The sequence below is a fragment of the Charadrius vociferus genome, unplaced genomic scaffold (genome assembly GCF_000708025.1).
Source record: "Charadrius vociferus isolate BGI_N301 unplaced genomic scaffold, ASM70802v2 scaffold31, whole genome shotgun sequence".
Classification (NCBI taxonomy): domain Eukaryota; kingdom Metazoa; phylum Chordata; class Aves; order Charadriiformes; family Charadriidae; genus Charadrius; species Charadrius vociferus.
Window position 1 is genome coordinate 714,220 of NW_009646966.1, and position 23,457 is coordinate 737,676.

Consider the following 23,457-nt stretch of genomic DNA (forward strand, 5'->3'; position numbering starts at 1 on the left):
TACTGATCCTGAAAAGACTACATAAAGGCATGTTCAATGATGAAAAGAATGCAATCAATACAGCTCAATTTGTCTGCTATAATCTCATACTCCAGAATATGCCTTCGCTAATTAGAAGTAAAAGCTAAGTTTGCGATCTGAGATATAATTGAAGCATGAAATTCACAACAAAGGTACGTTGTACCTTTGAAATAAAAGTGTTTTACTACCTAACCCGACCTATTCTGCCTTTAACACCTACTGAGAATTGCAGCCTTACATCTTTTGGACTGATAGCTTTTAGCAAGCCTTTTTGACTTGGTTAAAAGGCAGAACAAAAATCAAGCACCTCCTGCGCAAATGCAGAAGCTACCAAAAAAGTAAAAAAAAAAGGGATCCGTGACTTAAGTAGAAGTTTTATGAAAGTTTTTAAAAAAATAAGATTAAGAGACATATGAAGAAAAATAGAAACCAAGTTTTTGCGATCAAAGTTTTACTGTATTTTTAGAAGGAATTCTTACACGATTTTGATTTGGTACCTTAACATTTAGACAAGGTGATGATGATTCCTGGAGATGCTGTACACTAACTTCTTGCCAGATAAAAACTGCTTCTGAGTAACTGCTTCAAACACATTTCAGAGCAGTTTAGAACACAACACAGCAGTACACTAATTTTATGACAGTTTGGAAATCAGCACCTTTACCACATTATCAGTTCTGCATTGTACCACTTAGCTTTTGTTCTGCTCCACTGGCACAAGAAGAATTTTAATTCTGCTCCACTGGCACAAAAAGAATTTTAATTCATGGAAATGTAACTGCAATAAATACAGTTATGCATATGCTTCTGCCATTGCAGATTTGAGTCATAAGACAGAAGTAAAGCCAGCTGATTTCCTGTATTGCAATAAGCTGATCTACTAATTACAAATTTATTTTTAAGTACTTACAAGTATTTTTGTAAAGATGTGGACAGAGTGTTGCGTATCTGGGTCCTAAGATAAACGGAACACCAAGTCTTTCATTTCCTGAAGGCAGCCTATTGTTTCCTAGCATTATTATATAGCAGCATTAATAATCAAAAATGAACTCAAAAGCTAAGAAAATTAAAGCTATAATCTGTTTCTACACAGCAGCTAATAATGAGAAAATCTTTACAACTTTTTTTTTACCTCGAAATATCACTGCTAATAACCTGAAAATAAAATACGTCAGTTCAGATTGCACTATAGCAATGTCTAAACCACTTAAAATTTGCAAGTCTATTCACATTTATGCCCTAAAGTACAGAGATAGCACAAGACAACACATCAACTGCACTCTTACCAGTAACTGTTCTTGGTCTTCCTTGGCATCCTTGTAAGAGGTGGATCCAGGCAACCAAGATGATAATGGAGTTTACAAGTATCACACAGGAGCAGCAGGTGTTGATCATGGTTCTTCTTGCAAATTCCACAACTTTCAGTGTAGGTAGCAAAAAAGCATTATAATTACATTTAAAATCATAAAGAGTAAACGATACATCCCAGCACAATCCCCACTTTCAATGCAAACATGTGGAAACTTCAATTGAATGCATCATTTAAGTGCATAATTACTTTTTAAGGAGCTTCTACCTATATACAGTAAAAGGCACCTAATATAGTTAACAATAAAATGTCTTTCAGTCTAATTTTTTGAGGACTTCTAACCAGTAAGTAATCACTTGATACTTCAACAAAATGTACCAGTAGGAAATGGAAAAAATACTACCTGTGCCATCCAAATGCTTAAATAGAAAATTATGCTGCTATTCTCAGTCTTAACAATCATATGCTTATTTTAATAATGCAAGCACCCTGAAATGGGTCTGTGCTACTATTATGTTGGGCAATGTATCAATGCATAAGAAATTACATTTCCTTTTTATTATTATTATTTACCGGAATTGAAATTTTAGTTATTTCAAAAATATCAGATGTTCATTGATTCCATTAGAAAATGGGAGGAATTAAATGACTGGATTTGAACAAAACAGAACTAGTAAAGCATGACTCCTATTATTTGTTTGTGTATACATCTAAATTGCCAAATCCTCAGCCTGCTGCCATGTTCTCAAGATTTCCACCTCTTGCAGCACTAGAATTAACTTTTGGTTACGTAGCCTGTCTTCTTCATTTAGCCTGCTAGCTGGGCACGATACTGCCCACTTGCTGTGGCTGGAGGCCTGGCTGCTGCTCTCCAGATAAGCAACAGACCGTGCCACTTCTCAGCTGGTGGCAAGAGAAGAAGATTCAAGATGATATGTGTATTTTGCACACTCCTGCTCTAGGAGGAGGATCCTAGCATACGTTCCACTGTTAGGCTTAGTTAAAACCCAGTCGGTAACTTCACAACTTATAGAAGAGGGGAAAAGGTGGAACAGTGACAGGGTAAATGAATACATAAGCAAAAAGTAAAAAGTCTAATGACACCCAGCCACTGTGACGAAACAGCAGCATTGTTCGCGAAATCATCAATGCAGATGATTGTATTCAAAAGATAAGATGACCAGTTAAAAATTCTCAGACCACAGAGACAAAGGACCCTTCTATTTCAGCTGTAAAGAGTTACCTTTGTCCTCAAAGTACTGCTGCAAGAGTTACCTTTGTCCTCAAAGTACTGCTGCCAAATTAAAAATACAACCCACACCTTACTGATGTGTGCTAAGGTGAAGAATTGACTACTATTCAACTTAAACTTCAGTAGTAAGTAAAACGTATAGACAACTCTGAAGCATTTTGTTAATCAAAAACGAAGCACACAATTTTCTCTTAACACTTTTGTGAAACTATAACTTACTAGACATTGTATCTGTCAAGACTTCATTACTTGCCTATAAAGTACGGCCGGAAGCGTACATGTCTTTTGCGTTCCTCCTTCCTTTTTACTTGGTTTCCTTTCCTTAGGAGCACGTAAAATTGCCGGTATGTTCAATTTCTATTGGATTTGAACAAATGCGGTATACATGAGTCTTGAGCCTTTTAGAGAACACCACTCCAATATCAATGCGTGAAGAACAAGACAAATTATGAGTGGGAAATTGCTTAGCTAGCTATTTTGCAGACAAGAGCAACTACAGATGTTTATATTACAAAGTAATACTGGGATAAAGTAATGTTATACTATTTTTTTTCAATTCAATAAGTAAAAACAACATTGAAATATTGGCTTTTAAAATTTTTCTTCAAGCTTCAAATAGAGGGATGGACAAGGATGCATTTATCTAGGCAGCTGAAACAAGCAAAGACAAATTCACAGAATTGACAGAAGAGTACTGAGGCAGTTTATTTTTCCGTAACATCCCTGCTACATTGGTGCTCAATAGGTTAATTAGAAAAATTATCTTATTGGACCAAGCCCTCCACGAAGCAGATGAGATTCTCTTCGGGTTTCTACTAATCTGCAGTATGCTGGCTTCTCAGACAGGAACCATCTATCAAAGTCATTTCTCAGCAGCCCCATGGGTCTGCATCTGTTCAACCAACTGGAAAAAAAATGTCATGCAAGCTGTGCAAATGAATTCTACTTAAGTTTTCTTCTTCTTTTTTTTTTTTTTTTTTTTTTTTTTCCTTTTAGTAACATTTGCACCAGGAAATATATTTGTGAATACTTGCTCAAAGCCATCTTAAAAAGGAGGGGGGAAAAAAAATTAATCTTGATTCAAGAGGTACATTATGCAAAAATCTTTCTTCACAAGTAGAAAAGATAGGCGGACAAATAGAACCAGAGAAAGCTAGCATATCTGAAGAATCACAACTGCGTAAACAGCAGCACAAACTCAGCAGTACCAAAGGGCATGAAAAAATTGTGACCTGATTTTATGTCTGCATTTTCACAATGAACAGTTTCTTCAATCTTCCTTAAAATTGCCACTGGAAATCTTTTCAATCTCTCTCTGACACCTACAATGTCCATTGCCATTTAATACCTTTGACATAAAACATATATCAAAACACGTCAAGAATCTATACTTCTCTCTTTTCTCCATGTGTATCAATGAGAACAAAGATAATTGCTGGCAACAGGAAGTAATCCAAATCTTCTCTTCTCCTAGATATTTATATTCATTTGATCAAAATATTCTGCTAATATTCAGTTAAAAACCATCACATAAATACTGCAGTTTTAAAGACTTATATCTTATAAAAGCCATAAAGAGTTACCATATCATTTGATGCCTACAGTAACTAAAGACAATGTGGAGACAAAAATGGTAGGATTAACTCATGCTTCACATTAAGGTTCATCACAAATGACAGGTCTATCAGCTATACCAAATGAAAGAATTTTACAAACAAGATCGCCATTACAACAACAAAATTAAGCTACAGGGTCCCAGTAGGTGGTTTGCAGAAGTCTAGGTTTTTCAATCAGGAAACAGTATCCCCAGAGCAAAGCCTGGGTCTGATCAAATCAATTTATTCGGCCATAGAAGTGACATACAGAAACAAAATCCTTGGAAAAACCAAGTCTGCCTACGAACTATAAAGAGGGGGGGGAAAAACAACCAACCTGTCCAATGATTCTACCCAGCAGAGCCCAAATGCCTTGCCCTTCATTGCGCAGTTTTCCATTCATGTTTTGTAGCTCTTCCAAGGACTCGCACAGCTGAAAAGTTAAAGAAAAAAGATCAACCAGAATGAAAATCCATTAAGAGTTATTTGATAAAATTCATTCAACCTCTTACCTATCTAGGGCGCGTTACTTTATTGTGGGATTAAAAAACAATAGAACTCGTGTCAATATAGATGACATCAGTGCAAACATTCAGCAATTTAATGAAACTAAGAGGAAAACCTGGGCAGCCACCTGTTTTGCAAAGATGATCTGAAGCATTTCAGTATGAAAATAAGGTTCCATAAAGTCAATTAGAAAGCAAAACTAAAATATAGCAACATCTTGTCTGTGTCGTTCCTACTACTTAAGCACCAACATTGTAATGTTAAAGCTCTATATTGCCTTCCCAAAGAACATTCACTCATTCTCATAGAAAAAGATACAATTTATTAAATGATGCAAGCAGACAAAAAAGGGTTTTTTTTCCTTCTGGAAGTAACTGTTAGTTACCACACGGCATATACAACCTACTAATATGGTTAAAAGCGCCACGCACAATCTCCTTCCTCTTTATCATCTTTGGGTGGTTCACAAGGACCTCCTGTTTCATTTCCATATGTTTCTATTTAAAACACACACCCAACAATTTAAGAATTAATATCAACACTATTTTTTGTCATCACTGACCATCATTTGATACGTTGCTGAACTCAGCAAGAATTGCAGCACATCATCTGTCACAAAAGATACAGTATTTCTATGTTCCACTTCAAAATACTTGAAGATTACGATAAAGAAAAAACCGTTTAGTACACATGCAATTAAAACACAAAATGTTTTTTTAACTATGACAATGAGTTAATAAAAAACTACATTAGCAACATTTTGGGGGAGCAACTCCATCATTCATGGGCCCCAAATTTCCTGTACTCAAACAAAACACTCAGAGGACACTATGGATGTGTAAATACTGATTATTTCAGCCTGAAAAATTAGTCAAGTCATTAAATCTAGGATGAACACAACTGGAGTTGGAGTTGACATAAATAAATAAATAAATACATAAATAACCCTCCGACAATCCTAGGTTCTCAATTACCAAGTAGGGTTCTAAGCAGAAACTAGGTTCAAAAAGAACCTAGAACTATACACATGCACAACAAAACAAAACAAAATCAAACACAGAGAGAAAAAGGAGTCAAACTCTCTTGTCTCAAAGTCTCAAATGAAATGAACACAAAGAATGAAAAAAAGAAGGGCCTTAAGACACAGCTCACTCATGAGAGGGACCTGTCTGTCCATGTGCAATTTGTTACTGGAGCTCTCAGCGGGGTCAGCTTAAAAAAGCTCATGTACACCCAACATATGGCATTTTAGAAGCTGACTCTGTTTGCATGGGGGAAACAGAACACAGAATATTTTTTAAAGAAATATATTTTTAAATATTATTTTTAAAGAATGGTTTGTATCTTTCTTTCTAAGTCATTTTGTTTGGAAAGCAAAACGCTATCAAAGTTAACAGCAGCAATACTAAAACAGTACAATGGGTTATTATTTCTTTTTCTTCACCTTATTATACTCCACATGAAGCTTTTCTTGCTCATTTTCTAATTTATCTTTGATATTCTTCTGTTCAGCCATATTCTCCTGGATTTGAATCATGCGCATATTTCTCTCTATTTAAAAGAAAAATGTATTATTTCCTATCCTTGGTTATAATTTCAAGTTTTCTGCACTGAAAAGTGAAGCAATGAAAAGCATAAAATCATAACAACACAAAACCATAGCCTACAGGTTTATTACACAGACTGAGTAGAATGAGCAGTCATAACATTTACTTTCTGCTGCATAACTAGTATAGTTATTTAAATGGTAAGTTTTGATCAGTCATCTAGCAAACAGTCCCAAAGACAAAACCGAACCATTCCACACAAAAAGGGAGGAAAACATAAGTAAAAAATTACACCAAAGGTACCTAAGCTTCCACTCCCTTCTTAGTAAAGACACTGCCTCCTGTTTATATTTGAAAGATTTTCTTCTTTTCTGAAATTTATTTTTTTTAAAAATCACTAACTTTCTGATACAGATACCAAGGAATAATATACCTGATCTAAAATGAAGTCATAATTCATATTTATCTATTAATAACAAAGAAATACAAGTAAAATGAAAAAGCCAATCATAGAACGGTTTGGGTTGGAAGGGACCCTAAAGATCATCGAGTTCCAACCCCCCTGCCATGGGCAGGGACACCTCCCACTAGACCAGGTTGCTCAAAGCCCCATCCAGCCTGGCCTTGAACACTTCCAGGGATGGGGCACCCACAACTTCTCCGGGCAACGTGAATCAGCACAGTACAGATACAGCAAAGCGATAATTTTTCATTGCAATATGCAATTTTCATTCTTACCAAGGTAATAATTCACAAAATCAGCAGTGAGAGCTGGTTGTTTATGTTTTCTTCTTCCATCAACACTGGAACTAGTATCTGAAGTATCCACTGGAAAAATGTCTGTACTAATTCCCATTAATTCAGCTTTGCGCATAAGCTTACGTATGGCTGAAGCACTGCTAGTAAGTGGTCGTGGCAGCTTCTCCCTGGGCACCCAGGCCTGAGGCCTGGTGGTGCGGGCCAGCTCGGCCTTAGCACGATACTGCTGTAGCCTGGCATTGATTCGAGCCTGTAATAAAGAATTCCACAAATGAAAAACATAAGGCACCAACTCAAGATTGGTTTTGAGTATATACCCTTTCGGAACACACCCACAACTTATTTGCATTTTAAAAGCCGCACGATCTAATCAATGCTAACTTTAATTCCGGAACTCTACGACTCAAGAAAAAGCCACTGATTCAGACATTGATTTTACTTCAAAATGCATATACAAATAACATCCTTTTACTAGGTTTTGGAGGCATTCACAGGTTTCTTGATGGGATTTCCCCACCAATTAAAGCAACACAAATGATTGCTGGCTTTCAGACAATCCTGTCTAATAATGACAATCTGATGGGACTGAAAATTTACTCGGAAAACCCTTGGCTGACCTAGCAAAAATACGTTTAGATACACTTCAAATTGCTATCTACAGGAGCAATAAAAGTTGACGAATAGCATCTTTGCCATATTTGACATCCTTTCATAGGAACTCCTTTCTCAATGCTGTATCTTCTTAAAAATGTTAAACTAACTGATTATAATCTGCCAAAAACACAACCGAAAAAGAAGTGAAGTAGGCAAGAGAAGATCACAATATATACTGGCAATCACATTTGTATATTTGCGACCATCTGGGAGATCAACCCCAGAAGATCAAGTTGTTAGTGACAGGTGCAAAACACTGTCTTGCGGGAACTCTACATAGTGGCAATTCTAGCAGAAAATGACATCAATATACAAACCTTCAGAGGCAAAACTCCAGCTGACTATCAGTTAGAAGTTGTTTACTTGCCTGCAGAAAGAAGAAACTAAACTAATCCAACTGCCCCACCGTATGGTATGAGATACTCCTGAGACAAAAGCAAGAAAGTGTGCGTGTATATACATGCTATGGTTAAGGAACATCTCTGATTACAAATAGCATCGCTGAAGGTAATAACACAGAGAGTTTAACGCACATTACCTTATTAAGTTTTGAACATTAATGACCAAGAAACACAGCAAATGTGGCTCGCAGGTCAGCTCTGACCCCAAGGGCTTTTTTCTTGGACCCAGAGCAGCAAGCAACAGATCCACCCACAGCCACCGCCTTGCTTTATGCTCCACTAGAGGGACCAAGAACAGTTTACAGCTTCCTCAGCTAAGACACTTCTTCACTGATTACATGCTCAGTTCTGAAACCCTTGGCGTCATTTAAGATGTCATACAACTGTATACACAGAATTGTATTCCAGAAACAGATGACATTAAAATGACTAATGTCTCAATGGAAACCTGAACTCAAGTATACGCTTTACTCAAGGAATGTACATTTCCTTTATTGATATAAAAAAACTTTTTCAATGTAGAACACCTTCCAACGATCCATTACAGTCCTAGACAGCTTTATATATTATATTCTTTAGAGGGATTTACTTTCTTGGGCCACAAGACTTGCCGGACCATTGGCTTAGTTATTCCTGCCTGGGCTACAAAGCTCCAAATATCCATTTTTTCTCCTTCAAAAGCCTGACTCAAAAATCCACTTGCAGAATACCAGATAAATTACTTGTACAACTGCATACTTATTTATGCTAGCTCAATGTTTGTAAACCTTACTTAAGCCTACAAACACCTCTGGAAGTCATTTTTTTTCTAAGTACATACATATATACACACACTATATATATATTTACTTAATATTTTTCCCAGCTTAAGCTGTCTCAAGATTCTTATTTCTCAGACAAAATCCTAATTTAACAGAGATGGTTAAATTTACTGGTGGGATTTTAACTTCCTCATGCAGACAATATACGGTAAGGGGTGAATTTGTATGTACTTTGTGTCAACTCCCCAGTAAGACATTTCTAGTGTGTATCAAATATCCGTTACAGTTCTGCATTTCTAAAAAGTCACAGAAACTATTCAAACAATTACTTCATAAAATCCCAATACAAACAACTGGACACAGAAATGTATTTTTCAAGCCTCCAATCTGTTTCCATCAATGTAAACACAGGCAGACACACAATACTAATGCAAACTCATACAACCCCAGAGCCATCAATAGTAAAGTCAAGTCGTTTTACAAAATGTACAGAAGCCATCAAATTTGTATCAAGGTGCCTATGACACCATGTCAAGTAACTCCACCTGCAGTTTTCAGTATTCATTCTTTCAGTTTCCAAACATTTAATCCAAATAATTTAGATTAAAAAAATCTGCAGGGTTTTGGTTTGGGGGAAAGAGGAGGTAGAGAGGGAAATGCTCAGAACTCATTAGCATTACCAGCATCACATCACAAGTGCCTGGAAACAGAGCTAATAAGCCGTGTTGCACCCAAACTGATTTTGCACAACCAGTGCTTACCATTATGTTGGGTAATGTTCACATTATTGTGATTCCTCCACTACATAGGTGCATTTCACGTAACTGAGAGCTGAGTGTATTCAGCAGGAATTACGTAACCAGTTTTAAATCAAGCCACATGAAGCTCAATACCCCATAGAAATATTTTATTCAAAATTCTTCTACGATAAGAGTTTGCTCATATTCAGTCTCAGCTGTACAGGTCATTTTAAATTAATATTTTCTTTTCCTATTCAAAGAAGAACTATGAAAAACTTCTCCTATGAAGAACTAGAAAGGTATGATTTTTTTAAATAAGAAGTTTGATGAAATGAAGATTTATTTCTGATCATTAAACTACTGTTCTCCCTTAAAAAAAACCCAGTTATTTCTCTCCCATAACTGCCCACTATTATTTACAGCATCTGCTACTTTCTACAACAAATTAGGCAGGATTCATTCAGATAACAAGCTGCTTTTCTACACAGGTATGATTTTCCCACAGAATGAGTTCAGCCTGAGCAGTGAAAGCAAAGTATGCCATAAATTCCTCAGAATCAGAAACAATAATAAAGTACACATATTAAAACATATCAAAGTACACAAATTCCCTCAGAAAGATTGAAACATTTATATCAACAGGACATTTATCAGTTGAGCTTATGCAGTAACAGTTTTATATGGACCTGCCACTAGACAGGGACATAGACGTTGCCTAAGATTTTCAGACAACTTCCACTCAGCCTCACAGACTCAGTTTCTCCACCTACATAATATTTTTTCTAGGAAATCTTTACTGTGAAAAACACCCAGCACATATAATTCCACTTAGGCCTACAAAAGTGAAAAAGGGTCTAACAGGAACAAATTTTAGGCAAGCTAAACTCTTCTGCCAAGTTCAAGGTACTACTAAGGGAAAAAGGGGATTTTTACTGAACTTGGATGTACAAATATGCCTAGCTGACTGTCTTTTTTTGTTAAGAATCTTGAAGAAAATGCTAAACAAAACCTATGAATCACAATGAAAATGTAATTACCAACGTTTTGCCACAAAACCAAAGTAAGATTTTTAATTCAAACAATCATAGATATCCCTACTTGATAATTAGTTTATTGAGAATTGTTCTTAGAGACCAAAACCTACAAACAATTCACTGCTTTGTTAAATGACTATGCACTATCAATATATTTCATATTTTATTTCCTACTATACTAACAATTTCCCATCCTTTTCATTTCTTTCTTGTTTAACACAGATGACTAATACAGACACATTTGTCTCATGAATACAATACCTGAGCTTCTGGAGAGAGCTGTTTTTCTCTTTCCTGTAAAGACATTTTACAGTACGATTGCAATGCCAAGTAGTTCTTCCGCTTCCATTTTCTGTCTAACCTGTCCGCATGCTGTTTACAATAAGCAAAAAAAGGGTCAGCTATATCCTGTTTCAGAGAAAACAAAGGGGAAGGAATGAAAACAAAGTAAGACATACAAGGCCAAAAGGCTCTGAACAGCACAAACATCTGGCAATCAGTTCACATGTCCAAATAGACATGTTTTTAAAAACAACGAATATGTATGTTTCTAAATCAATTTTGACACGTTGGTGTAATTTACCATATGAAGTGTTTTTCCATTGTTTTCATTGTGTGACCCTAAATAGTTAATGAGTTTAAAAATGTTTAACTCTCTACTGTTCAATATCTGTCCTTCTTTCTCACTCCCAGAAAAAACACCAAAAGAAATTCTTAAGTCCAAATCCATTTAACTTATAACAGGTATTGTTAACTTCCTGTTGCTTCACTATGTCTTTTGCATTATATCCTACAAGGGATTAACAATTCTGAATCATAAAAAAGGCAATATATTTGGTTTTCTCAAAGGATTTCCCAAATGTGGCTATACCCCCAAATGATTTATTCTCTCTCTGATTATTTTTTTTTCCATTTTTCACTCTCTGCTCCATCAGATCTGTACATTATCACGGCTGTAAGTTTAGAGCAACTTTTAGCACTTGCAAACCTTGCAAGCAGGCTACAAACATCTCAGCCATGAGGAGAAACGGTTTGAGAAGTATATTTCATTGCCAACATATTTTCAAAGGTGCACAAACATCATCATAAATCTACAGACTAAGAAGAAAAACTTAAAACAGTCTTCCTTCATAAATTAATAAAAATATTAATAAATAATTTGCCTATCAAATTTTCCTTTACTCCACCTATAAAACACAGACCGATAAAATCCATGCAGGCTTTTCTTACAACCATATTTTATCTGGATCTAGATTTTCAGAGTTTGTGACAACTTCCAAAAATTAGCAGTACCCTAAAATTAGATTGTGTGAGGCCTTAATTAAAAATATTTTGGTTACAGAAAACATGCAACAAACTTTTATGGTGGAAAGGCAAATAAATACATATGCCTAGAAGAAATTCTCACAGGGTGTTTGAAGAATCAACGTTATAGATGATTTATTAGGGACAACAACAATGAGGTAATTGTGCTGTCTTCCTATTTATCAGTCTCACAGAAGAAAGTATTTTGTGGTTCCTTTAAGAATCACTTAGTGGTCCACTGTTTTCAGAAACAAAAGTTTCGATGTCAGTAGTGCAAGTAACACTTGTTTGTGTGTTACCTGCGCTACTTCCTAAGGCAACAAGAAGTTGTGCAGCTATGAACATGACAGGCTTAATCGAAATGATACATATTAACATGAAATTTGGCAACCTAAAAGTATTTACACCGTAAAAATGAATTCAGAAGTAGGAGCTTCAAATCTAAATTGCTTTAACCATATTACAGGGAAAAAAACTGGTATGAACAGATATTAAAAAGTTATCAGTATGTTATAAATGTTTGCTTTTCATTCTGATTCCTGAGATTAATGTTACCACAAGGAAAGTCATATAGCTGGTACTGCAATTTGAAAATACTGGAAAACATGCATGAAAAAAAGGCATAGGAAATGTAGTTAATTTCTCAAGACAGTCCTATTTGGTGTGAAACAGAGATTACTATACTACCTAAAGAGCTAGGTAAGTAGGTGAAGTTCAAGAATTAGAGTTAGAATTCACGTCTGTATTGACTGATAGTCTATTAAGCTGACTTCTGTGTTAACCTTCTCTATCCCTTTTTCCAGGCCATTTCAAAAGGTGTTCAGAGTTGGACAATATGGTGAACAAAGACCACTCTCCGGACAGTCCGTTCACTGGGCCTATGACTTGCTACCAATTCACAAAAACTTTGCTCAGAGTAAGTGAGCAAAAAAGGCACAATTTCAGGTCATCTTCATAAACTTTGACACAACTCTTATTCTATCCTTTCCATAGCTACCTCTTCTGCTGCTGCTTCTGAGAGGAGGCCTTCCTTCTGAGCGCAGGTCACGTGGAAATAAGCTCTGCACATCCCAGCGTCACAACTAATGCATACACCAGTTCTGGCAAAACGAGGATCTTCACAAAAACTGCATTCCTTTATAAAAAAAGAGTAGAAAATGCCGCGGTAAATATTTCAGGTGCGTCTTGCCTAATACTTGTTAATTTACATCTTACATATAAAAACCAAACAGGTAGGTTGATTCCTGTGTGGTATGGAAACCAACTATGCTGCTGACAGCTGACGCTAATTAAAACTTCGCCCCTTCCCAACCCCCACTATTGATTTAATTTTCAACTAGCAATAGAGAAGTGCTTAAACAACGTGAACAGCATGTTGGATGAATTTTTATAGGAACTTCCATGTCTTTTATTCCCCTTCAGAGCAACAACTAAATACCATCCACTCAATTCACACATAATTAATTATGTAAGTATGGTAAAAAACAACATTGCAGATCAGCAAATGTTCAATTGTTCAACAAGTTCAGAGGACAAACACACCAAAAAAAAAAAAAAAAAGAGTAGTACTCTGGATGACTGAAAACCATAGATAATTACTTAGATATCCTTTGATAAGCAACAGCTGAGGAGCAAATGCATGACAATGCAGAAAGAAATACTCAAAATTATAAATATCAGCAAAGGAGATTGTGATTCACTTAAACACTGCACTAGTGCTTCAGCTACATGCATCCCAGACACAACCCTCTGCAACACAGCAAACTGACATCTCCTAATGTAACCCGGAAAAAAAATCCAAACTTATTTTTCAGCCAGATCAATTCCTCAGTGTGTTTCACCACAAATTCACACCAAATAGCTGTGCCAGCAACTACAGTGATGAGTACACAAGCAGGAACAAGCAAACAGGAATGAGGGCTGCTTAAGCAGTGCTGCTATCCAGCGCATAAAGATGATATAAAATTATACAGGCATGCATTTCTTAATCTCTCACACATTGAATACAGAGTAAAGCTGTGTATCTCCTACAGAAAATATCCCCATGCAGAAAGTTAAAGAACAGAAGAGAATGGCAAAGAAAACTCAATGACTGAAGAATCTTAAAACACCACATACCCTACAATAGAAGGGCACCCTTTAGCTGTACAACAAAAACATGTAACAGATAAGCAATGAAGTGAAAAGGAATATTATGTTAAGCTGGTTTTGCAGAGTGAAATTTAGCTAAGCAAGCTGCAATTTCCATACTTGAAACAGCAAACAGCATTTGTTTACTGCTCTGCGAGAGTAATGAGTCCTCATCTGTGCGGTTCACTTTCATCTTACTCACAGAAATAAAATATGCCCAAATTCTCTTATTATTTATGTCACTCACGTTAATAATAAAAACCAGAATGTGCGATTCACTGCAACAACCATTTGTAAGGCTTTGGGAGCTTGCTCTGACTTATTTTTATACAAACATTTCCAAACAATGCCAAATGCCTCAGCAGGCCCACGCTGAACATGCTCCTGATACTGGTACGTTGCACATGGGCAATCCAAAGTCTTTGAATTTATTTTATATATTACATGTATTTTTTTAAAATGTACTACATATTTTCATTTAGTATTCAACCTGACGAACTGACATTCTAGAAAGTGGAATTGACTATGTACAAATGAAGCATTACAGCAGCAGGAGTACAACCACCTTCACTCACATTAGCCCGATTAATATGGTTTCTCTACACTGTCCCCATTAGCTATAGAAACAGTATTTAGCAAATTACCAAGTGCTGTCCTCTGCCCATTGCAATGGTTTTCTGTATGGTTTGTGCATGATCGCTTTTGATCTGGATTGAAAACACTTACATGCAAAACCATTTTAATTTTAGAGCCATTTTTCTGTTCAAGTTGAGGGCCCCATGTTGTTGTGTTTTGGTTTTTTTAAATACTGCTTTGCAGCAACCTTTTTGTATGCATTCTAGCTTATAATTATATAGACCTTAAAGTAATTCTTACTGAATGTACATCTGTCGCTTTCTTAATCAACCCAACCTTCCATTTCTCACCCCATAAATCCTCTTCATCTTCCATCCACATTCTGGCAATCTGCCACTAACTGACTTTAAAAGAAAGTAATTTGCATCTGCGTAAAAAATAAGGGAAATTAGGGGGAAAACAGTGACAGAAATTATGGAGAACAGCGGTAAGGAAGATAGAAAGAAAGAGGGAGGGAAGAGCAATGGTTTTAATAACCATGAACACGCTTCATCTCATTTTTAGTCCCAAACCTCACTGCAATTGCTATAAACAAGAAAAATAAAGTTGGGAAGATATATATTATTCTATTATATGTAAAAATATAAAATAAAGCTATTCGTTGACAGTACATCTTTTCTAAACCTACCTTGGCACCATACTTTGAATAATTCATTTCTGTAAGCGTTACTGGCCGCAGTTTGTCAATATCTCCAAATGCCACTCCTGGAACATAGAGGGCACAAACAATATGGACCCACCTAAAACAGCAGATAAAATTAGGTTACTGTTATCGACATTTTCATCTTGTGTTATACTCACCGTTTGCGGACTTGAAAGTGCCTTGTAAACGCTACAGATGCTAGAAGAAATGTGTTTGAAGGAAAGTACATCACTGGAATTCAGCAGCTCACACGCTGAACCACAGAGCAAGGCTTGCCAAAGCCACTGGGACTGCTCTGCCTGTCTGGATCAAGGGCTGGGCTACCGTCACCCTTCTGTTCTGACGGCTCTCACGTGGGGCTCCACATCGCTTTTGATGCAACATGAAACATATATGAAGATTTTGATACTACTTATAAAGCTAAGGCAGACAGATACTTTCATGATGGGTAGAAGGGTGGGAAGGGGAGGAATAAAACGACACAGGTAGCCACAGCAACACTGAGCTCTGGGAATATAGCTATGAAGTACTTACAACACAGCATCAGTCAGACTTAGCATTGTTACTTGTTAGTACCACCACAACTAACTAGTTTTAAGCAACACAAATAGTAGTTGCATTCAGTTATAAACACACGTGAGTTGTATTACGGAAATGCCTATCTGAAACTCAGATGAACAGACTGTTATGTTACTTAGCTGTACTCTTCTCCACTGGCCATAAACAAACTGGAGGGTAATAGGTCTAAATCTTCAGCCCTGAGGGGCACAAAATGAGATGGCATGAATCTGGACCTCAGTGTCTAGTAATTAAATACAACTCAATGGTAAAGGCTTCAGTCTCGCATCTGCCTTTGATAGACATTTTCACAATCTCCTGAAACTCTCAGTTACCAGAAGATAGCCTTGCAGCTAGAAGAAGAAAATGTGTCGTCGTCTTCTTACATAATGAACACTTCCTAAAAGATCCAACTCTTATTGTCACAAACCATCCGTTACTGATAAGCTCAAAATCTGTTCCACACAGCACGCACAACTCAAGTCAACTGAGGCAAATGACTCCAAAAAACAAAGTGTTATTCCCCAAAATAATCTTTCTGTTTTATCAAAATACTAGAAACTCTTTGCTACCCCGTCCTAAGTCACTAGGTGGGAGCAAACTGTCATAGACAGAAGGTAAGACTGCTACTTTCTGTTATCTTAAAACATTCAAGAAAACAGCCTTACAATTGCAGAGGTGTGTAGCTACCACTTTGAACCGACGAGCTCCCAGATGACACGGGATACTAGACGACACTTTGGACATAACTGACCTATAACAACCTGTGTTTGAGCCTGGGCAGATACATTAATTCAGCACTTTGTGATCTTCCCAGTCATTAACGTTTAACAGTAAACATATCACTAGTGAAGACCAGAACTTCTAACAGAATCATAGAATCTACTCCCTGTATTCAAGAAGACTCATGATTATGTTGGAAACGCTTCTTCCCTTGGCTCCTTCATTACCCACATACTGCAATTTTCCAGTCTCCTTAAATACCAGGGGTTCAGCACAGACCTGTTACCGCCTACTTAAATCTGCATCCATGCTGCTGTGCTCTTTTTTTCCAATCTTCTACCACTGTTTAGCCTGCCTCTTCTCCCTCTTCTTTGTTTTGTGCGTCAGTTAAAAAAAAAAAAAACCCCAAAAAATCAGTCGGGACCACAGCAATAAGATCCTGGCTTTAGCTACACTTAAACAGCATGTTTATTAACCTGTTATTAACTGGCTGTCTACACATGAGAGAAGTAGTGAAGCTGACGGTTACACTAATCAGGAGCTACATGTAACCCTGATTTCCCATGTTTCCCAAATCAGCACGTTTCTTATCAGTGGTCCTTAGACCTACAATGCTGGAATTCAACACATTCAGAATTATTAAGTTTCATGTTAATTATATATGACTCATATGTCCAAACAGAAATTCCAAAAAAAGCAAGATATGAAAGGTTCAGTAGCAAGCTCAAAAATACATACACATTTGAGTCTTTACAAAAGAAAACAACGATCGTGCAATGTAAAAAAACTGGTAGACAGACTGTTTATTTAGCATTTTCCCTAAAAAATAGTCCATGATAATAACTGGATAACAGGAAAAAAAAGAAAAAAAAAAACAACCAAAACAAACAGTAACAGTAAGAAACTACTTAGAAGCCATTAACTCACTTCACTCTGTAAGAAATTTCCCAGTAAATCTAATACAAGCCACAACACTGACTGATCCATAGTGTCCGATCTGACAAGACTCCTTCACCTGTGTATCTGAAACAAATTTTTACCCTACTGTAATATCACTTGGGTTTGAGATGCTAAGTGAAAATTCCCTTTAAAACATGAAAACTTACAACAATGAGAATAATGTATATCGCAAATACACATTTACATGCAACAACTGCATTGCTTTGACTTTACAGGTTTTACTCGGCTTCTCCACATCCACATAACGGTTTGGTCACAGCACTGTAACTACTGGAAGACTCAAAGAAAATTTAAAGTTTAAAGATGAGTTACAACTTTATCTTTAAATGACGTCGTACAAATATGACAGCATGCTAGCTGCCAAAGAACAAGCTGAGATAATCAAGTGTTCTGCCAAACTTCTTGCTGCTCAGATAGGGAGTAAAGCTCATCGCTGTTTTTATTACAGTATAAACCCTCCAGCAGGGCAGCACAATCCCCTAACTTAATACAATATAATATGCAAAAAAGTAAGATTCTCCTCATTACTATATGAAAAGTGCATCTTCTGCCTGCTTCCCCATAAAAGCAATGGAGGCACAAGATATTCCTGCGGGGGAGCAATGGAGTACCCGGGTACCATCTCTGCCCTTCCATGCTGTACCCAAAACTGACAATAGTTTGGCCTAAGTCACTACCATACCTCTGTGAAATACTTGTCTACAAAAAAGCACACGTGTGTGCATAAATGTGTGTTTTGGTAAATATTATGCATTTTGTAAAATAAACACTTCATTTAAATAAGCTTACTCTACCTGTTTTCAAAAGGAATCAAAATACCTTTTTTTTTTTTTTTTTTTTTTTTACAAAGCAAAATACCACACGCAGAATGAGACCTGTAACCTGGACATAAAGAGACTGTTTGTAAATAAAAACCATCTGAATTCTGTAGGGCTTCTTTTCTATACCCTTCCATTGATTTAAGACATGTTATATAGAATGAATTTGTATAAACAGAAGTGACGCATCTCCACAATTACTATTCTTAATAAAAATCCAAGGTTCTGGTTGGAGATTTTTGATAGCAATTTTTAATACAGCCTCCTAAATGTACCCACCAAAGTTCAATATAAAGATACACATCTCCTACAAGCAGCTGCTTCTCAATTTAATTTGCACAGTTTTTTCATGCTCCACTGGTGTATTAAATGCTGCTGCGCTCTGTAGGAGTTTATCTGTGATAAACCCAACAGCTGGCTGCTTGCTTCACACTGACCTTCTCAAAATGTTTTAGTACATGTCACCCAAGTATTACAGTATTACAGATTTAAACTGCCATTTCAGTGTGATTGGCACACAAGTGCCTCATTTCTTGAACCACCTATATGCGAACCTAGACCTGAATCTTTATTAAAAAAACATACAAGTCAGTCAAGTTCACAGCTGAAGCCATTTCAGCTGCTTTTAATACCAGTTCTAAATATTTTCCTGCTCATTTGTTTAGCTGCACATGTTTTAGAAGCTTGTAATTAAGACAAATTGGGTAATCAAAGAAGAATAATCTTCCTTGTTACTTTACCATCCATTTAGCTTGGAGCGATGATGACAGATGTTGATTAGGGAAGAAGAAAAACTCCATACTGAAACAAGGACAGAATTCATATTCTTGGATAATAGCATTTTGAGAAATAAAATTTCATAAATTCACATTTATGCTTGTGAAACTGAGAGGTTAATGTGAAAAGGCTTCTGCTGAGAAATTAAGCACTTTATTATTCTAATGATTCACCTTTCACATAGGAACAGAGAAATTATTCCACCTTGATTATGAAAAGAAACCGAAGAGGTTTGGTTTCTGTAATTTCCAGCACTGATGCATATGAAGAATTTCTTTTAAAAAGGTGGTAAGAGGATGGAGAGCAATGGCGAGTTAAGGGATTGCTATTCAGGAGTCTCTCTCTACCAGTATTTCAAGAAAAGGACTGAATTGGGTTGCAGTTTACTGAGTACAACGAAAATATAACAGACATTACCTGCCTCAAGATCCTACCCGTAGCCTGTAGTGCCCCATTACCCTGGAGAATTCAAATTTGCAAATAAATGATAGAAAGAAAGAGAGCGTGGGCATTTTCGCATAGTAGTATTTGCTTTTCTAGCACAAGATCTATTCATCTGGGAAAATAAAGTTAAACGTATTCACGATGGCCATATCACATTATCTAGCAGGTAAAAATACAGTAATAACGATAATAAATTAATGTGTTAATGCCCACGATCTCCAAAGCATGCATGTGCTTCTGCACAGAGAACCAGTGTCACAGAGAAAACACTTCTACATTAACCAAAAGCACACTACCATTTTACAAGAAGAAATTTAAGCAATTTTTAAAATGTTGACTGTAGTTTCTATTATGGTTATATGAGAAATTACATATATATTGGTTAAACTGCCTTATAGAACACAGGAATAAAAAGGCTGAAATAAAATCTGCCACATGATATTGATTCTCACATTTCCTAACAGCTAGATAGTTGACTTTAGTCTTTAAAAACATTTTTTCCATACGGCAGCATTATTATTTAGATAGAAAACAGAACTGAGAAGTACAATTTGTTTAATTGTGTAACAGCTTTATATGGGAGACGCACAGATGCTGTTGAACCTAACTAAGACAGACCAGAAACCGAGCATCTGAATACCAGAAGTATTTAAAAAGAAGCACAACTGCTTCTATGGGGTCAAAATTATTTGCTACAACTCCTGACTCACTTGTGTAACTTTTTTATTTTTAAATAGCACAGTATTTTCTTCTACTTTCATCATTTCCCCTTTCTAAGATGCACATAGATAACATGAAGGGGGAAAAAAGATTTCTTTTACATGCTGTATCTATATCTTTAAAATGCATGTCAGCTACAAACTGAGAAGCTGAGCTCAATGTATACTCAGTGGAGAAAGGTAGATGCCTCCGAACGTTATTGCTAGCATCTGCATTCAGTGGTCAAAGTTCCAAGTTATGAATACCCTCGTTATCTCTTTATTCCCAACACAAACTCAATTTTCTTTTTGCTATCAGGAAAAAATACAAACCGAGGGAGAAATGCAAGGGCATGTATAGTTTAATCCACAAAGCTTGAATCAACTTATGACATTTTAATACTGTATTTACTTTTCTGAAGACAGACAACACAGTATGTCAAAAAAAGCTTTCCAAAACACCATCTTGAGCTCTGCTGAGTTTTTAATGACAGCAGGACTAGACCATTAAAGTCAAGTCTGTGTAAGACTGAAAAGTACTAAAAAAAAACCAACCCAAAACCAAGAAAACTACCCCATGAACAAAAAAAACCCACACAACCAACAAGAGCAAACAACTGGGGAAAAAGGGGGGAAAAAGAAGACAGATATGGATATGCTTATGCACACATTACAAGACACCTGTATACTTAAGTGATAACATATGCAAAAGCTTACTAACACAGATGATAAGTTTAAACTTTTACTTCATTTTAACTCATGTCCTAGTGTTTGCACAAGTCTAATTAGGGAATTCTTCACAATGAGTAGAGAAAACCATGAAGACCACTACCAACCAGTGGGTGAAGAAAGAGCAAGGGCATGGTTATACTTTGCAATCTGCTAATACAAACGATTTTGTTCTAAAATACATAGCTAAGTATAAATAGCAATGTGTATATGCATTCAGATTAAAAAACACAGCAGGTTTTACAGTAACACCTGTGGACATTTCTGAATTTTAAAGTACTTAAAGTATTTGTACTAATACTGAGTATTTAACTGGATTCTTTCCGAGTCATTCATTATCACCAGTAAGATATGTCTGCAGACTTTCATATTCCTACATCTCCAACAGATACGTTGAAACAGGATTAAGAAAGCTTCTTTTTCCAGTGAACAGCCTTACCAACTAATCATTGCCTTCCTGTCTTAACATCATCAATTAAAAGCTTATGACAGGCCCAGCATCTGAAAGCTTTGTATATTACCACACATCTGCAATTTATATAACTGTAAAATGTATGGAAAAAAACCTTAATTGTAATGGTTTAAAACAAACAAACAAAAAACCCCCAAAAAACCACACAAACCTACCCACCAATAAACAGTAACACTACCCATAAATCACACATCACTGATAACCCTTCTCCCTCCTTTACTGTAGAAAATTAGTTACCAGTAATATCTACATCTTAATTTATTTTCCAAATGTGACTGGAATGGAAAACATCACCTAACAATTAAACCGCTTACTCTCAAATTAAACCTGAACTCCCTCAGAACTTATCAGAAGTGAAGCATATTCTCAAAAATCAAGAATATAATTTTCATGATTCAAAATAATCATAATATACTCGGCCAGTCTTGCTACCTTAAGCACAACTTCAATATAATTTTGTTACTGTTTTCCATTACGTGACATCAGTGACACCCAGTTCTTAGCTCTCCTGAAAAAAAGCATGGAGTTGTCCTCCCACTTCCCCCATACTTGGAAGTCAACAGACCTGAGCAGAATGTGTACAAGGTTGCAGTGACGTTACCTTGCATGAAGCAGAATACTACAGAAAGGATAAAGTCTACTTTTCTTTCCTTCAAAAGGAGCACGTGCTTTGATTTTCCCAATGGCTGCATACTTCTCTCAGTCCGATATGACAAGAAGTCTGGAAGGTGTTTTCCCCCTCTGCTGCAGACTTCATAATTCTTTTTTGTGGCATTACTAACTAAAGAAGAACACGTTGGTGTTTTGCTACTCTGCAGGATTACCCATGAAAGAAGCACAATACTAGCAAGACATAAAATGCAACTTTTTGGCAGCTAATTAAATTGAACTAGCAGAACACATGCTGAAATTCTACAGTGATTGACGGCAGATACCAAACACTACAAGCTCAGTCGCTGTCAGAGAACCACTGTGACTAGCCTCACCAGCTGTCCTTGCTAGAACATAGTACCACCATTCAGCAGTGAAGCCCGAGGGACTCAAGCCCTGCTTTTCTCACTGCAACCTCCAAATTGAGCAAACCCAAAACAACTACACATTTTTTCTTAGGTTTCTGATCCCCAGTCCCTACTCTCAACAGTTGAAGCCACTGGTTAAGCGAGATAAGTCTTTCATGCCATTATCCTTACAGATGTTTGAACACCGAGTAGGAGTTTACGGGATACTAACTTCCTCCACACAGGAAACCTTTTTGTTTAAATGTAAACTGCATTCCTGATGATAAAAAAACAACAAAAACCCACAAATGTTTCTCTTTCAAGACTCCCATCCCTTTCACTAGTATGGTTTTTTTGTTAAAAAAGATGCATCACACAGTAGTTCAAAGGAACAAAGAAAGGTCTCCTAGTATATCCATTAAGACATCTATACATATAACAATACATGTGACTTCATATTGAAGAACAGGATTTATTAGTCCCTGAAGTAAATGGTGATCTGTGTTTCACCTAGGTATATCTTTTGTTCATAGGCCCATAAATCTTCATCCTCAAATTCACCTTAAGACAACATCTCCCTAATATTATAATAGGCATGAAGAATATTAGGAGTGCACAAAAAATTAGGTGATTGACTATCCAAAGAGCACTCAACTCAAGTGAGATGAGAGAGAGAAGGATGTCAACAACACAGTTTAATTTACAACACTGTCTCATACAGAAACAGACTAGGGCAAAACCTGACATTAAATTCAAACCAACGCTTCTTCAATCTTACCTGCCTGCATCGGTCTCCTTGAAGATCCCATCCTGGTTAGGACACAATTCACAACTAGGTGTGACACCACATTTGCATGCATCACAAAACCAAGGTTCGGTGGAATTTTCTGAAGCTGAGCTCATGATAGAGTCACTCTCTCCATCAACACCATAGCAACCTAAACACACAAAAAATGGAAGACCAATGTAAGTAGACAGTTGTCACA

General features: G+C 36.4%; 1 protein-coding gene across 1 annotated transcript in view; it reads right to left on the minus strand.

The window, feature by feature from the left end:
- The window catches only part of PHF14 (PHD finger protein 14), a 169,667-nt gene that overhangs the window by 118,907 nt on the left and 27,303 nt on the right, over window positions 1-23,457 (minus strand). The window contains 9 exon segments of the mRNA XM_009895355.1: window positions 1,308-1,439; window positions 2,836-2,939; window positions 4,515-4,610; window positions 6,129-6,235; window positions 6,970-7,240; window positions 10,842-10,988; window positions 12,883-13,020; window positions 15,280-15,391; window positions 23,250-23,409. Of these exon segments, the coding sequence (XP_009893657.1) occupies window positions 1,308-1,439; window positions 2,836-2,939; window positions 4,515-4,610; window positions 6,129-6,235; window positions 6,970-7,240; window positions 10,842-10,988; window positions 12,883-13,020; window positions 15,280-15,391; window positions 23,250-23,409 (1,267 nt within the window).